Source organism: Leptinotarsa decemlineata, unplaced genomic scaffold (genome assembly GCF_025532065.1).
Source record: "Leptinotarsa decemlineata unplaced genomic scaffold, Ldec_3_MD MMD2_tig00026294_RagTag_RagTag, whole genome shotgun sequence".
NCBI classification, from domain to species: Eukaryota; Metazoa; Arthropoda; class Insecta; order Coleoptera; family Chrysomelidae; genus Leptinotarsa; species Leptinotarsa decemlineata.
The window spans coordinates 8143996-8160938 of NW_027412674.1; the positions used below are offsets into that span (position 1 = coordinate 8143996).

General features: G+C 33.9%; 1 protein-coding gene across 2 annotated transcripts in view; it reads left to right on the plus strand.

Moving 5' to 3' along the window:
- The window catches only part of Wdr24 (WD repeat domain 24), a 39218-nt gene that overhangs the window by 6897 nt on the left and 15378 nt on the right, over positions 1 to 16943 (plus strand). For both annotated transcript variants that reach the window (XM_074180278.1, XM_074180279.1), the window contains exons 5-7: positions 1252 to 1500; positions 2491 to 2681; positions 13668 to 13866. In XM_074180278.1, coding sequence (XP_074036379.1) covers positions 1252 to 1500; positions 2491 to 2681; positions 13668 to 13866 — 639 coding nt within the window. The remainder of the gene's footprint in view (positions 1 to 1251; positions 1501 to 2490; positions 2682 to 13667; positions 13867 to 16943) is intronic.

Genomic DNA, 16943 nt, shown 5'->3' on the forward strand with positions numbered 1-16943 from the left:
GAAAAACCAGTTCAGCATATTCCTATCCGTGAAAACTTCAGATTTAACATTCGATACCTTAACGGGGAGATGAGGTCAACTAAGAAGAAAAAGAACTCTGGTAAAACTCAACAACATTTAAGTAGTAGGTAGTAGAGCGTTTATGGACACTCTATCTCTGAACACGTAACGAATACCATTTTACCAGTATAGTAAGAAGTGAGTCGAGCAGGGTCAACTAACTTCTGAACACGTAACAGCACACCTAGATAATGACAAATGAGATTTTGTCGAAACGTCGGTGAAATTAAAGATAATATCACATACCCGGAAAAACCAGTTCAGCATATTCCTATCCGTGAAAACTTCAGATTTAACATATATATATATATATATATATATATATATATATATATATATATATATATATATATCCATTTCATCCACGCACAGGCCCCGCCTATAGTGGTTTTTTCACATGTTTATTTACTGCTGACTTGTTTATGTACCTTTCATTTCATTTCTAATAAATCAAATCTCTTGAAGTAATAATCTGAAGGTGCTGAAGGGCAAATATAAATTATTATCCAAATTGAACCATGGTTCAGAATTCCCAATACCTTGGACTATATGTTGGATGCTGTTTATAAAACATAGGTTGAAAGTTTCGGCCATGTCAGGTTCACCTTTTTTTGGTACTTACTACCCCTTCATCTTCAAATTGGATTAGGTTCGGAAATGTATGGTCATTATTATTAACAGTAGGCCAGCTCTTATATGAAAAGTGGTGGCTAGTTTGAACTGTCTTACAACTTTGCGCGTTAAGAAATTGTTCACCATAAATTTGAATTTCTGGAAAAATATAATCCTTATTAGAGAAATTAATTATTCATAGTTTTTGATCATCAAACTTATGGGTCCAGTTTTGATTGAAAGTGAATGATCTAAGTGAAATTTTATACTGATATTGTAGAGTGTTCCGATGAAAGATATTCGGTTGAATTGAAAAAGAGGCTTGTTTGTAACACACTCGTATCTAACCTAACCTCTTAGTACCTGCATAGAAAGCTGTTTGTGCTGATAGTTGAAACATTTATGGATGATCTACACTTCTCATGGGATAATTTTATTATGCTGGTTGAACTTTTCCTCTTTCCTTGAAAGTTTTCCATCCTTCATATTGAGATAGGAAAGTCGAGAGGTTTTTCGAAATCAACCTTCGTGGTTTTTTGAAAACTTGGGCATATAAATAAGTTTGAGTTCATCTTTCAGGTGTGGGATCTTACTAGCAAACCTACATTGGAATACACAATTCACACCATAGCCTCTATAGGTCACGTTAAGTGGAGGCCGCAAAGGAAATATCACATAGCTAGTTGCGCCTTAGTAATTGATTGCAGCATCAACGTATGGGATGTCCGTAGGCCATACATTCCTTTTGCTTCTTTCAATGAACACAGGGATACTGCCAGTGGCATTGCTTGGAGAGGAGATCCACATGTATTTCTAAGTTGTGGAAGAGTAAGTAAAACATGTTTGCAAAACTTTTTTCTCAGTCTTTATATGAATGAATGACTTAATGAAGATTAATAGGAATGTAGTTTTGTACGTTTGTTAATAATAAATCTTAATATACAGTGTGACACGCTTAAGATGTATTTTAGTGATTTTTGGAAGCAGAGATTTGATTTTTGATACAGGCGTAGACTTTAATGGACCGTACATGAAAACTGTGTGTTCCAAAGTGATTTTTGAATTGAGATCATTTAACCATTTCTCAATCTTTTTCATGTCTTCATTTATATTTATTTTCAATGAATTCTCATTTCTGTCTACATAAAACAGTGCAAGATCATCTGCAAATGAGAAGTAATCACCCACCAAACCTATATTAATAATATTATCAACATGAAGCAAATAGGAAATTGGAAAACACTAAAAGTTGAAACTGTTTCAAAACGTTTACAATTATTCATCACTGCATATTGATTTTGAACATAATTTTGAAATAATCTGTAAGAATGACCTTTTACTTCCACAAGAATGGTATTTTTATTCAATCAAATAACCAAGATAATATTTTGATTGCCACAGTGTAAAAATAGAAAGTTTGTTACATGATGTGTTTTGCAAAAATAAATAGTTCCCGAAATTACTTCAACACATTTTTTTTAATTCAATGATCTTCTGATTTCTTCAGCAGAATAGTTATTATCATTGTCATTGAAGTGGATCTACTTGGCCAAAGTTGGCACAGTTGATTCACAAGAACAATACGAACAGTCAATTCTAACAACATCTCAATTTCTAGTGAGGTATCAGTATTACTGATTTTTAGCGAATTAGAAAATTGTCCATAGACTAGTGATTATTTATAAAATATAGTGTTTCATGCCTCAATGCAACAAAAGTACTTTTTGAAAAAAAATCACTGTTTGTTAAATAAAATTGAAATTACATAAAATCTCTTGACACAAGTTGAATATACGTTTGTATAAATTGTTTTTCCAGGATTTCAATATATACCACCATACTTTCAATGATGCTTTTCGACCAGCAAGCAAAGCAAATCCTCAAGGGATGTCTGTAAATAACAGTGGAGATATATTATATGCAAAAAAATTATCTGCTCTCCAGAGTAACAACTGCAGCAATAGTGGTACATCTAATTCTTTGGCTAAAGCAACTGTAGGTCTAATGCGGTAAGTTTTTTGTTGTTTTTTCAATGGTCTTCAAACTTTTTACCTAGCGAATATCAAGTAATTTATCAAAAAATGAGATTGTCAAAATATTTGCAGAAAACCGAAATAATTCGTTTTTCATCTATATGCAATGAATTTATGAATTTATATTTCAATGAATATGCAAAGTATACAGGGGTGCGCAAAAGTCCGGAATAAAATTAATATCTTTTTAACCAGTATTTTAGGAAAAAACTCTGAAACACGTCAGTTGATTTCACGTTGTACGCATTTTTTGGCAATAAAATGAAATTTTTTTTTCAACCCCTTAGCTGCAACCCTATGTCGTGTATGGGCTAATTGAAAAGCTCGTAAAAAATGGATTCTGATTCGTTGTGGTCACAACGAAATGAGAAAAAACTCTTTTGAAAAGTTACAAATACCTAACTTAGTGCTATCTACGGGTGAATTAACGTAAGAGATGCTGAAATTGGCCTCCACCCTCTACTTGGCAGGCTCCTGGGCGATGGTAAAACCCGTCTATGGAATTCCGAATGGCCTCAGCCGGTATGTTATGTGATTCCACTCTAATTCTGCTTTTTAGATCTTCAATATTAGCCGGCCTATTTTGATAAACCTTGTCTTTCATATATCCCCAATAAAAATAATCTAATGGCGTTAAGTCTGGGGATCTTGGCGGCCATTCAATTGTATCACGTCGTCCAATCCAGCGTCCTGCAAATATGTCATTGAGATATTCTCTGACATTAATACCAAAATGTGGGGAGCGCCGTCCTGATGGAACCAAAGTGTTTCGGTGGGGATATCTGGATCTGCTTCATTGGGAAACATGAAAGCTAAAGCAGGGACTAATTCAAAGCGTAAAAAGTCTAAGTAGCGAGCAGGTGGAAGGTTTCCCTCAAAAAAGTATGGCCCTAATATTCTGTTGTTGATGATGCCTGCCCATACATTTACTTTCTGAGGACGCTGCGTACGAGCTTCGCATATCCAGTGTGGGTTTTCCTGACTCCAGAATCGATAGTTGTACCTGTTAACTACTCCATGTAAATAAAAAGTAGCTTCGTCCGAAAAGAGTATGTTGAGTGGAAACCCATTATTCTCGTCACATCGCCTCATTATTTCCTCACAAAATTGCAAATGCCTGTCATAGTCATCTTCCAAGAGCTCTTGGACAAGACTTACCTTATATGGGTGGTATTTTTCTGTTTTCAAAAACCTCCCAATCGTACATCTAGACGCAGGATTGTTTTGGGCTAATGAAACTGTTGACAAATGTGGATCTTCCTGCAGAGATACGGCAATGTCCAATTTTCGATCTTTGTCTAAAACATGTGGCCGGCCACTTCTGGGCAAGTCCTTCACTGTACCATGTTCTTCAAATTTGTGTAAGATCTTACTCACAGTAGCCTGGGAAATGTGATTTTCCGGGTATTTTGCATTAAATAAAGTACACACCTAACTTTGACTCCGCATTCTATCCCCACATCCCAACAATATCAAGACTTCGATACGCTGCCTCTCTGACAATACCATTTTTGTTTAGCAAATTAAAAAAGAACACTTTGAAGGTACTCAATTAATAAACTAAACTGAGTTAAGACATTAGTTGTTATCAGGGCATTCATTTTGGTACAAAAAAAACAACCAATCTTTTTCTCTTTTTGAGGTACCCTGGTCAACAATTGCTTGGGATGGAACTAATTTTATGTGTGAGTTTTTAGTGAAAAAATAAAATCCACAGAATGTTGATGCTACATTACGTTATCAGTTTTACACATAAATCAATAAAATTTGTTGTGGTGCCTGGCCCGGTTGGTCTGTTCTTAAAATTTGTGAACTTTTAGAAAGTAGGTACTGGTGATCCTTAGCAATTGTTGAGCAATGTACATCATCACCACTTATTTGTTTTTTGCAACGTTAATTCACCCGTAGATAGCACTAAGTAGGTATTGACTAACTTTTTTGGTTTTAAAGAGTTTTTTCTCATTTCGTGGTAACCGCATGAGTAAAAAAAATAAAGGGTATGGTCATATTCCATTTTATACGAGCTTTTCAATGAGCCCATACACGACATAGGTTTGCATTTGAAAAAAAAAGTTGGGGAGGGTTGCAGCTAAGGGGTTGAAAAAAAAATTCATTTTATTGCCAAAAAATGCGTACAACGTGAAATCAACTGACGTGTTTCAGCGTTTTCTTCCTAAAATACTGGTTAAAAAGATATTAATTTTATTCCGGACTTTTGCGCACCCCTGTATATATTTTTGCCTTGTACTTTAAGAGCTCAATAGGTCAGTTAATTAAACCTCCCACAATGTTTTCAGCACCATGAAATGGTGATTTCGAGGCAACATTATTTTCCCATGAAATAATAATTTATTATGTTGTTTCAAAAGTTTTGTCCGTATCACAAGTCCGTCAGTTCAAAATAGGGTTCTCGGGATTCGATGAAATCGACGAAGGCCGTTTTTTGCCTGGTCCTGATTGGCGAAGGTTCTACCGGTGAGAAAGTTATCGAAGTGCTTGAAAAGATGGTAGTCGGTTGGCTAGAGGTCTGAAGAGTATGATGGGTGAGGTAGAACTTTGACACTCAATTCGTTTAATTTTCAGACGGTGATTTGCGAAACGTGCGGACGGGCGTTGTTGTGGAGCAGAGTTGGACCTCTTCTGTTGACCAATGCCAATATTTAAAAAATATGGAGGACAACATCTGTATCAACTTTTTTCTCAATTACGTAGACATTCCAAACGGTTGATTCGAAGGGATTACGATAACTATATAAATAATATCGAAAATGAAATCCTTATTGATTCTAGAAGTTTCTGGAAGTATATGAAAACAAAAAACAAAATAATTCGAATAAAAAGTATTTTAAGAGTGTATATATTCACGACCCGCTTGCAAATGATCGTCCAATGCTTAATGATAATTTTGACTACTCTGTTAGCATTTCTGAACAGCAAATTTCTGAAGCAATTAATGATATAAACATACCAGATGGTCCAGATGGTATACCAGGGATATTTATAAAAAAATGTAAAGAAAACTTGATACCACCCCTTTTTCACATCTGTAATTTATCCCTACAGACAGGAAGATTTCCTAGTAAGTGGAAATCTTCTATCGTCATGCCACTCCTCAAAGGTGGTGATAAGCGTAACGTTAAGAATTATAGACCTATTCCCGGAAAATTGTTTGAAAAATTATGCATAGAATTATTTTAGATCATGCACATGCACAGGACATTTTACTTTTTCAAATATCTCTGAGGATACAGTCAGAAACAGTATCAAGAAATTAAAACCAAAAAAATGCTGTGGTGTGGACAATATTCCTCCATACATTTATAAGGGATGTATTGACTTTCTTGTACAACCTCTAACTTATCTATTTAATGAATCTCTTAAATGTAAAGTGTTTCCTTCTGCTTTAAAAATGTCAATTGTTACACCAATTTTTAAATCTGGTGACAAAAATCAAGTTAAAAACTACAGGCCAATAAGTATTATGAATACATTGGCTAAAATTTTCGAAACAATCATCTATGATGACATCTACACTCATTTTAAATTTAAATTTGCAGAACAACAACACGGTTTTCTCCTAGATCGATCTACAGCTACGAACCTTTTTTTATTCACTCAATCTGCTGCTGAAGCTATTAATAAAAAGGAGCAACTTGATTCAATTATGACTGATTGTGCAAAGGCATTTGATAAAGTTAATCATAACATACTATTAAAGAAACTTGGTGATTTTGGATTTTCTGAGGCAGCTCTGCAATTTATAAAATCTTATTTGCTTGACAGATATCAGCAAGTCAGGGTGGGGCAGTCATTATCTGACAGGTTTTCTGTAACATCTGGGGTGCCACAGGGTAGCAACTTGGGCCCACTTCTTTTCATAATTTTCATCAATGACCTAGCTCACTGCATTTTACACTCATTTTGCCTTATATTCGCAGATGATTTTAAGCTGTTTAAGCTAATAACGTGCCTAGAAGACTGCATGAAATTGCAGGAAGATCTTGATTCGGTTTGCAGGTGGTTTGAAAGTAACAAAATGTTCTTAAATATCGATAAGTGCTCAGTTATAACATTCACAAGGAAAATTAACTATATTTCTGCTTCTAACAAAGTAGAAAATGTTCCACTTATGCGTAAGTCTGGGTGTAAGGACTTAGGTGTTTATTTTCAAAGTAACTTCAAATTCAACACTCACTATGAATATATTGTCAACAAAGCCTATAAGATTCTTGGTTTTGTTATTAGAAATACAAAAAACTTTAGAGATGTTGGGTGGATTGTAAAGTTATTTAATGCTCTAGTTAGACCTCATCTTGAGTATGCTTCTGTTATTTGGTCACCACAGGAAGAGACCAACGCAGATTTGATTGAAAAAGTTCAAAAAAGATTTCATAGATATCTTTATGTCAAAATTTATGGCTGCTATCCCATTATGGTGTCTTACAGAAGCATGCTCAAGGAATTTAACATTGTTACTTTACAGAGCAGACGTGCATTACAGGATGTTCTTTTTGTATACTATATAATTATTAATATAAAGTACAAGGGATCATCTCTGGTCAACTATGTAAATCATTGCAACATGTTAACTGAAAATAGCACCGTGGATCTTTTTACTAAAACAAATCCCAAAGAGATAAGGGCCTACTTTTTCTCACAGCCGGATTAATTTCTAGGTATTGGGTAACTTAATTTATAGGTACTTGTATACATTTTAAAAATTGTGATAATTTATTTGATTTCTTTTTTGTTTCATTTTATATTTACTGTTTTGTTTTATTTTAGTTAGTAGTTCTTAAGCTTATTTTGTTACTGTAGTTTTATCTCTCTTACTTTTAATTACAATTCAATATTGTGTTTGTAGGAGTAAAAAGTAAAAAGTAAAAAAGTAAAATAAAATAATAGTACAACAACATGGTTTTTTCCCCTGTAGATCCATCGATACTAATTAAATCGAGTTTACAGATTATGTGTTAGAGAGTATGGATAATCAGATGCAAGTGGATGTGATCTAGACGGATTTCAGCAAGGCTTTCGATAAAATAAGTCACAACTTGATCATTGAAAGACTCGCGGAGAAGGGATAGATCAGCATCTTCTGGTGTGGATATCGTCATACACTACAGGAAGGCATCAAGTTGTGGATGTTAACGGTTACCAGTCAGAACCTTTTGTGGTTACATCAGGTGTACCACAGGGAAGTCACTTGGGACCATTACTTTTTATAATTTATATTAACAATATTGTTGAAGTATTTCAACATTCCAACTTTCTGTTATATGCCGATGACCTCAAGATTTATTGAACCATCAAAGAAATCCAGCACTTTGAGAGATTGCAAAATGATCTTGAAGCATTTGCAGAAATATGTGGCAATAGTAGCCTATACTTGAATCTTGATAAATGTCACAAAATAACTTTCACCAGAAATAGAAATCCCATTGATTTTCAATATCAAATAGGAAATCACACAATCAAAACAGTTAATGAAGTACGTGATTTGGGAGTGATAATGGATTCCAAAATGATTTTTAAATCCCACATTGAAAAAACCGTTAATAGGTGTAATCGTTTATTGGGTTTCATTATAAGAAATACAAGACATTTCAGAAATGCAAAAACTCTTCTTAATCTATTTTACTCTTATGTATATAGTCGTTTGAACTTTGCATCTGTCGTTTGGAGTCCACAATATTTGATTTACCAACAGAGAATTGAAAGTGTTCAAAATAAATTCGTCAAACAATTAGCGCGTAAAACTGACATTTCTATAATCAATGGAAATTTCCGTCCAGTTTACAAAAAGTATTCTTTGTTGTCTCTTACAAATACAAAAAAAAATGTCAGATATATTAATGCTGTACAAATTATTCAATGAACGGGTCGATTGTCCTACGTTGATAACAAAAATTTCATTGAATACACCTTGCAGAGACTTGCGAAACCATGATCTCTTTGCGACCCCATTTAGAAAAACCAATTCAGGAAAAAACTCTCGTTTATGCAGAATTGTCAGATCCTTCAATACTCATTGCAATGATATTGAAAAACTGAGGTTACCTTTCCTTAGATTTAAAAAGTATGTGAAATCTATTTTTATTTATAATTAGTTATCGGTTCTTCATATACTGTTTATTTAGTTTTTGGTTAATATTCATTACTTTATAGTGTAATGTACTTAGCATTTATATTTTGTTTACTCACTATCTTTCATATGTAAAATGAGGATATTTTTTGGATTTATTCTGTTTGTATCCCTATTTGTGTAATAAATAAATAAATGCCGCCTTCTGCTGACGCAATTTTCGGTACATTTTGTCTATTTCCTCACAATAGGACTATGTTGTGATGGTTTGACCCAGTTGCAGAAAGTTACAGTGAATCACACCAGCAGCTGAACCTTTAGGAAGTAACTGGAGGGTTCATTGGTGTCCAACTACTGTTTTGAACGTGTCCTGTTATTGTAGAGGATCTACTTTTCATCAAACGCGACAATCTGATGTAAAAAACGATCGTTTTGGTTGGGCAAAAGTAAAAAAAAAACAGACCAAAATGTGAAAATATTTGTCGATCGTTCAAATCGTGAGGCACCCACTTTTCGCTCTTTTTACCTTCCCAAAATGTTTGAAACCATCATAAACCAAATGGAAGATGCCACTTAGTTCTTCCGCCATCTAACACATTGTTTGTGATGGGTCAGTCTCCACCAGGGTCCTCAAATCCTCGTCCTAGATTACTGTTGCTCATCTTGCAAAAGTTTGTTGTGTTTTAGCGTCATGTGTTTTTGTAACTCCATATCTCGATAAATATTTATTATTCGACCGCATTTGGCTATATACTGATCAATAGTGAGAATTATGTACTGAATACATTGATGCTGTTAATTTTTTTCAAAATTCTGTTTTGCCTCTTTTCAGCTTATCACTGTATGATGTTGTTGAGTGATTTTCGGCCAATTTTTCTACGAATTCAAATTGAATGAAAGTACTGCCGAAACAGCCCAAAAAATTAACCAGTTATTTGCCAATGATAGTGTCATCGGACAACAAGCCATGATGGTTAAACCTCTGAAGAAGCACTCGCGCCAGCGAAACGTCAGGAAGAAATTCCAAAAATCCACGGCTTTCAAACTCGAAAAGAAATGACACTGAATGATAGTGTTAATCAACGTACTGTTCAGCATTGGTTTGCTGAATTTCGTTCCGGAGATTTAGGTCTCAGAGATGAGCCCCAAAGTAGTCGACCTACAGTAATCGTGGTTGAGAGTGACCCATTACAAATAATAATAATAATATCGTCTTTATTATCTTCTAATACATTCAAATCAAATTAATCATGTACAGTTCATTTATTATAAGAAGACAAAAGGCGAAGTTCAATTTACATGATGACAAGTCATCATTCAATTGCTCTTCCACTTAACCTCAAAAATGTCGCCTAGTACGCAAAGGAATAAACAAAAAGAGTTTTTAAATTCTTTTTGTTTATTCCTTTATTCATGGGCTCGAGAATGTCATTATAAATTGCACAGATGGCGTGAGATGGCGGAAGAACTGACAGTCAGCTCCCATGCGGTTTTGGATGATTTAGAACGTATTGGAAAGGTCAACAAGCTCGAAAAATGGGTGCCCCACGATCGACAGAAATTGTCACGTTTCGAGGTCTGATCTTCTTTGCTTTGGCACGATCGGATTGACACATGGATCCTCTACAACAGGAGACGTTCAGTACAGTAGTTGGACACAGATGAACGACCCAGGCACCAAAAAAGACCATGTTACTGTGTGGTGGTCAGCGGCTGTGTGATTTATTGTAACTTTCTGCAACTGAGCCAAACCATAACAGCAGGGTCCTACTGTAGTGAAACTGACGAAATGTATCGTGAATTGCGTCAGTAGCAGGTGGCGCTGGTCGACAAAAGAGTTCCAATTCTGCTCCACGACAACGCCCGTCCGCACGTTCCATAAATCACCGTCTGAAAATTAGGCGAATTGAATGTCAAAGTTCTGCCTCAACCATTATACTTCCCAGATCTCTTGCCAACCGACTATCATATTTTCAAGCACTATGATAACTTTCTCGCCGGTAGAAACTTCCCTAATCAGAACCAGGCAAAAACGGCCTTCGTCGACTTCATCGAATCCGGAGTACAAAATTTTCATACTGACGGAATTAATCGACTTGTGTTACATTGGCAAAAGTGTACTGATTCAAATGGAGCTTATTTCCATTGAATTAAATAAGTATTCATTGAGATATCACAGTTTAACGTGGACTCATAAAAACGGAAAAAACTTTTGAAACAACTTAATAACCTAATATTCTGTGGAAATTTTCTCACATTTCAGATTGTGTATATGTCTGTTTCATGATGATTTGAGAAAGAGTTGATTGATTCTATATATCAAATCCAATTCATCTAAAGTCTATCCAAATCCAAGATAGAGTAAAACAAAACAAAACCGAAGCGTGATGTTCACGTGATCGCCCAGTGTCAGATGGAAAGGGCAGCGTTCATTGGTGAATTCGCCTTCTTGGTACGAGTTCGGTACCAGCACACGGTTGTAATCAGTCGTTTGCGTGTTTGTGTGGCGTGCGTTATAGTATATTGTTTAAAATTGTTTTTCAAGATGTCCAGTACAGACACTGCTGATGACACTGTGAGCTATCCTCTGAGTCCAGCCAGGAAACAATCGAAAAAAAGACATTTGAGTGTTGAGATGAAAGAAGTGATTTTAAATGTGTTCAAGAAAGAGATGGAAGAAATTGAGACATCGACTGTCGACAAAGTCGTATCGAAAGTTTCTGATAAAATTGGAGTGTGTTGCGCTTCGATTTACAATGTTTTACGGGAATATAATCAAAATCATACATTTTCCAAACCGAATACAAATCAGAATCGTCTAACCATTATAAAATCAATAGATTATGCTGATAAACATGCAATCAGGAGGAAAGTGCATGAGTACTTTTTCAGAAATGAAATACCCACGATAGACAAAGTACTCACAGAAATAAATGAAGATGTTTTATTACCAAGTTTTAAGCGTTCAACATTCCATGAAGTATTGAAACATTTGAATTTTGTATGGAAAAAACGAGGGCGCAATAGTTTATTATTGGATAGACAGGAAATTGTGTTATAGAGGAGAGAGTATTTGACCAAAATTAAATATTATAGGGAACAACAGAGAACAATTTATTATATGGATGAAACCTGGGTTAATGCTGGTCATACTGCCCCTAAAGTATGGGTCGATGAACTGTGACCTCATCTAGGCCTTTCTAGATGGACTATCCACCGGATTAACAAAAACATCAGGTAAACTTATATTTATATCAAGACCTGCCTCAATCTCAATATATAAAAAGTAACCCTCGTATTTGTTTCATTTACTTACATACCTCTTCATAATTTCAGGTAAAGGAAAACGGCTTATTATTTGTCACATCGGCAATGAGAATGGGTTTGTTGCTGTAGGGCTGTGGTGTTTCGAGTCGAAGAAAACTGGAGATTATCACAAAGAAATGAACGGTGAATCTTTCGAACAGTGGTTTTCCAAATTTCTACCCCATCTGGAGGATAATGCTGTGATTGTAATGGACAATGCACCTTATCATTCGCGATGGTTAGAGAAGATTCCGACAACGTCTTCAAAGAAGGTTGAAATCCAAAATTGGCAGCGATCAAAGAATATTAGCTTTGAAGACTCAATGCTAAGAGTACAGCTACCAAAAATTGTCAAGGAGCGCAAGCTTGAATACCAAAAATATATAGTCGATGAGATGGCAGCAGGCCAAAACAAAATTGTCCTTTGACTGCCTCCATACCACTGCGAGCTCAATCCCATCGAGTTAATATGGGCGGATGTGAAGAATTTTGTAGCTCGGCATAACACCACGTTCAAATTTGCAGATCTCAAAGTACTTTTTGATGAGGCTTTGAAAAGAGTCACAGCGGAGAAATGGAAGAAGTGTGTTCGGCATGTGATATTGGAAGTCGAGACAAAGATGTGGAAGCTTGATAACATAATAGAGGCACAAATCGAGCCACTGATAATTCAGATTGGTGAGGATGACACTACTGATGAAGAGACAAATTCATCCAGTTGAATAATTTTGATTAATATTCCTTTTGATTTTACATAAAATAAAAATTATCAATAAAGAAATAATTACGTCTCTTTTCATATAATGCTTGAGTGCGCTGTGAAAAATCCAATGAAAATCTTTTTATATTGCACATATTATGTGCATTTTTCCCGTTAAACTGCAAAACTTGTGCATTTCACTCGTTGTTATAAAAAAGTTTTCTTAAGTAAGATATAGCATTCGCGATCAACAAGATGTTGGTTCTGAATACACCCTGGCCAATTCTTGGAATTTTCAATATCACGTGTGTAGGGCATGTCAATGTTTACATACACTCTATCTTGGATTTGAATTTGCTTTAGACTCTAGTCAAGGGTATTGTGTTATTTGACTGGGCTCTTGCTTCTTTATATTCGTGACTGTGATCACAGTTTATATAGACTTCAACTTTATCTCAGATTGCAAAAATCTCGCGAAAGCATATTAGAGTTTCTAATAGTGTTTGTAATTTCATCGTTTTGATTTTTCAATTATTTTTTGTGGATTTTACCGATACTTGATAATAATAATAATACAGTTTATTCGTCAAAATTTCACATAAAACTATAATTACAATGTATTAGAAAGACGAAGTAAATAACTTGTGGTAAGGATGAATCAATATTTTTAAATAACTCATTGTTTGCACATTAAAAATTCATCACATCCTTAAAACTGATAAATTTACAAATTATGGTTTTTATTAAGACAAGTTTACAAAACTGTAACAGAAGATTTATTATACATTCACTAGTAAGTCAAAAATTTACAGGTATATTGCAATATATTCATTCAAATGAAAAATGTACAATCCATTCATTTTTTTTTCAGAAAAATATCAACAACTCAAGCAGTGGACCAATTTCATCAGGCATCCAGCACGTTACAGCATTTTACCCAAAATCAATCAATCCGTCAAGAATCTCATCATCTCTCAGATTTGGCCAAGAATTACGTACTGCATGGAAGAAGTATTTCCGAATTATGTGAGCATAATTCCGCAGTGGCTAGAGAATTTGGAAAACCCAATGTAAGAACACAGTCTTATCCAAGTAACAACTAAAATTTAATAGTTAAACTAGATTCCTTCGGTTTTGCATTAAATTTGACATATTACAGATTTTGATAGTTTTATCTTATTATATTACCTTGTTTACACAGGGGGGTGAAACAGGGCACATTTTAAAATTCCTTTAACTTATTTTCAAAATTAGAATACTTAGAGATGATGATTGAAACTTCTATAAAACAAGAAATTCATACTTTGTTTTTTATTATTTCTTGCATTATATGAGTTGATATTTCATATAAAGAGGAATAAATTCAAGAAACACCTTATTAATTGTCTTGTTAGTAAGATGGTCCAAAATTCTCAATTGTTTTGCAAACAAATATCATATCAGTGTGAAACAGTCGTCATTTATCAGAGTTGAATAAGTAGAGGCTGAGGCACAATGGTCAAAATGTGATTGCAGGACTGAAGTAATTCCTAAATAGTTGCACACATAAGCTTGCAGGAACTTTAAATTCATTTATTGAAAATAAAATTACTCACAGATACTCTCTTTTTCAAAGAAGTAGATGTAAGTTGAGTATAATGCTTGTGTATCTGTTAAGCGATCATTCAAATGACAACTCTTGAAGAAACTATAAACATATATTTATTCTTAAGAAAATACAATGGTTTATGCAGGGAATGTATAAAAGAAATATTCATAGTAGTATTAGTAGTAGTATCTTTATCCATCATTAAAGCAATCTACATATCTTTGCAGTTGAACACATAAAATGCTTATCAGACTAGTCAAATATGGATTTACATACTAGTTTAAAATCTTAATATTTAAGTAATTATATAATAAAACAAAGATTAAAAAGAATTCATTCATTAAATGTATAAGATTCACATTAAAATTATCATATTGAAAAATATTCTTCCAGGGAATAAAATGCCTGATCAACAAGAAATTCATATAGTTCACTTTTAAATTTATTCAAGTTATTTTGGCCAGAACATAATTCCAAATATTTATTATAACATTTTATTTGTTGATATCTATGTGATTTTTGTCCAAGAGTCATCCTTGAGAATGGTTGATATAAATATGAGGTCTGTTCAAAAAACTAAGGTGAGTTTTTATTTTTCTCAAAAACAGTCCACAATGTCAATGTTGCTGACAGACTTCTGAAACATTCGATGTAGTTAAAAGGGTGTCTCTGATAAGTCTGTTGCTATTTCACTACCATCCACATTTTCTTTCAAGAAGGGTAGCCAAGTATGATCCATTTCTAAGAATACACTTCTCTCCGGATAGAATATACGCTGATTCTTTGAGTTTACGTCTCTTAGAGTAGAGTTTGTTTGCAATCATTCTTGTCTTGTTCCAGTAAACTCAATGTCCACTGTCTCATTTCAAAATGTGTTCTGACAATTTTTATCTTGTTGATTAGCTATTTCTGATGTGATCTCGATGTTCATTCTCACACACTTTCAATGATGTTGACACAAAACATTTTTTTTCTGCTGTGTTGTTCGGTTTCGTATATCTGAGTATAGATCTGTGTGTATATCATATCTTTTTCCAATTCGTCTTATCTTTTCAAATAGTGCTGGAACGTAAGATATAACGTTAGTTGTAAAAGGTTTCGGTGGTTGTTGGTTGTTAAGTTCGTGGTTGTTGATTTTGTAATAATAATAATAGCCTTTATTACCCAATAGTTGAATTAAAGGGTTAACTAAGTATGTTAAAAAAGTAATATAGATCCTTATAATTACAAAGTTACAATTTGAGAAAATGAATAACAAAATTATAATATAATAAAATAAAATTTAAAAAAACTATACCAGAAAATTCAAAGTTCTCCGTGAAATACTGAGATGCAGTGTCAACAATATATTCCAGGAAATCAAAATTGATATCACACAAATTTGAAATTGAATTGAAATTATGGCAAATGCTAAAGATAGGTGACTTGAGATACAAATTGGTTCTGGTCAGTCGGCTGTAAAAAGTTTTTGTACTTCTAATTATAAAATGAGGAACACAGAAATTTATAAGAGATAACACCTCCATAGCATCCACATTGTTGTGCAGTAATTTATACAGAAAAATTATTCCAGCAAGTTTTCTACATAAAAAGTAAATAGAGCAGATATGTTTTAAAAAGATCTACAACTGTGAGCTATGAAGCCATAAACTCTCAATGCTTCACTTACTTTCAATCTAATGTGGTTGGAAAAAAAACAAATTTTGATCAAAATATTCACCAAGATCTTTAATTGAGTTACTTTGTGACAGTGAAATGGTATCTACTTGATAATGGTACTCGATGACTGACATTTTCCTATTATTAGTCACTACTTTATATTTGGATGCATTGAGATATAGTTTGTTAACTTCACACCAAGTCTGTATATTTTTTAACTGTCGTTGCAATATATTACAGTCATTACTGAGGTCATTAATAAATAATAAGAACAGAAGTGGTCCGAGATTCGACCCCTGAGGTACTCCAGATAAAGGATTGTAATAAAAAGAATCATATCCGTTATACGATACAAACTGTTTGCGTTGAAGTAAGTAGAGTTTAATGAAAAGTACTGCTGAATTATGGAAACCAAATTGGTGGAGTTTCTGTAAAAGGATCATGTGATCAAGTCGATCAAATGCTTTAGCAAAATCAGTATATATCACATCAACTTGACCATGATTATCTAAGACATCACTAACATTTTTGTTTAGTACAATTAAATTTTTTATTGTGGATCTGTTTGACAAAAATCCATGTTGTTGCGGAGATATGATATTATGAACTGAGGAACGTACGCGATTGTAGATGACAATTTCGAGAAGTTTCGCAAAGTCCGATAGGATTGAGATAGGACGATAATTCCGAATATCAGATGGATCTCCAGACTTAAAAATGGGACAAACTCGTGATATCTTCCATAATTCAGGAAAATTATTATTTTTAACTGCAAGATTGAAAAGTTTCAGTAAAGGATAGATCAATACACCGATGAAATCTTTTACCAAAGAAGATGATATCTTATCAGGACCAGAAGTGAACTTATTCTTTAGTTTACTTGCTGCAGTCAAGATTTCT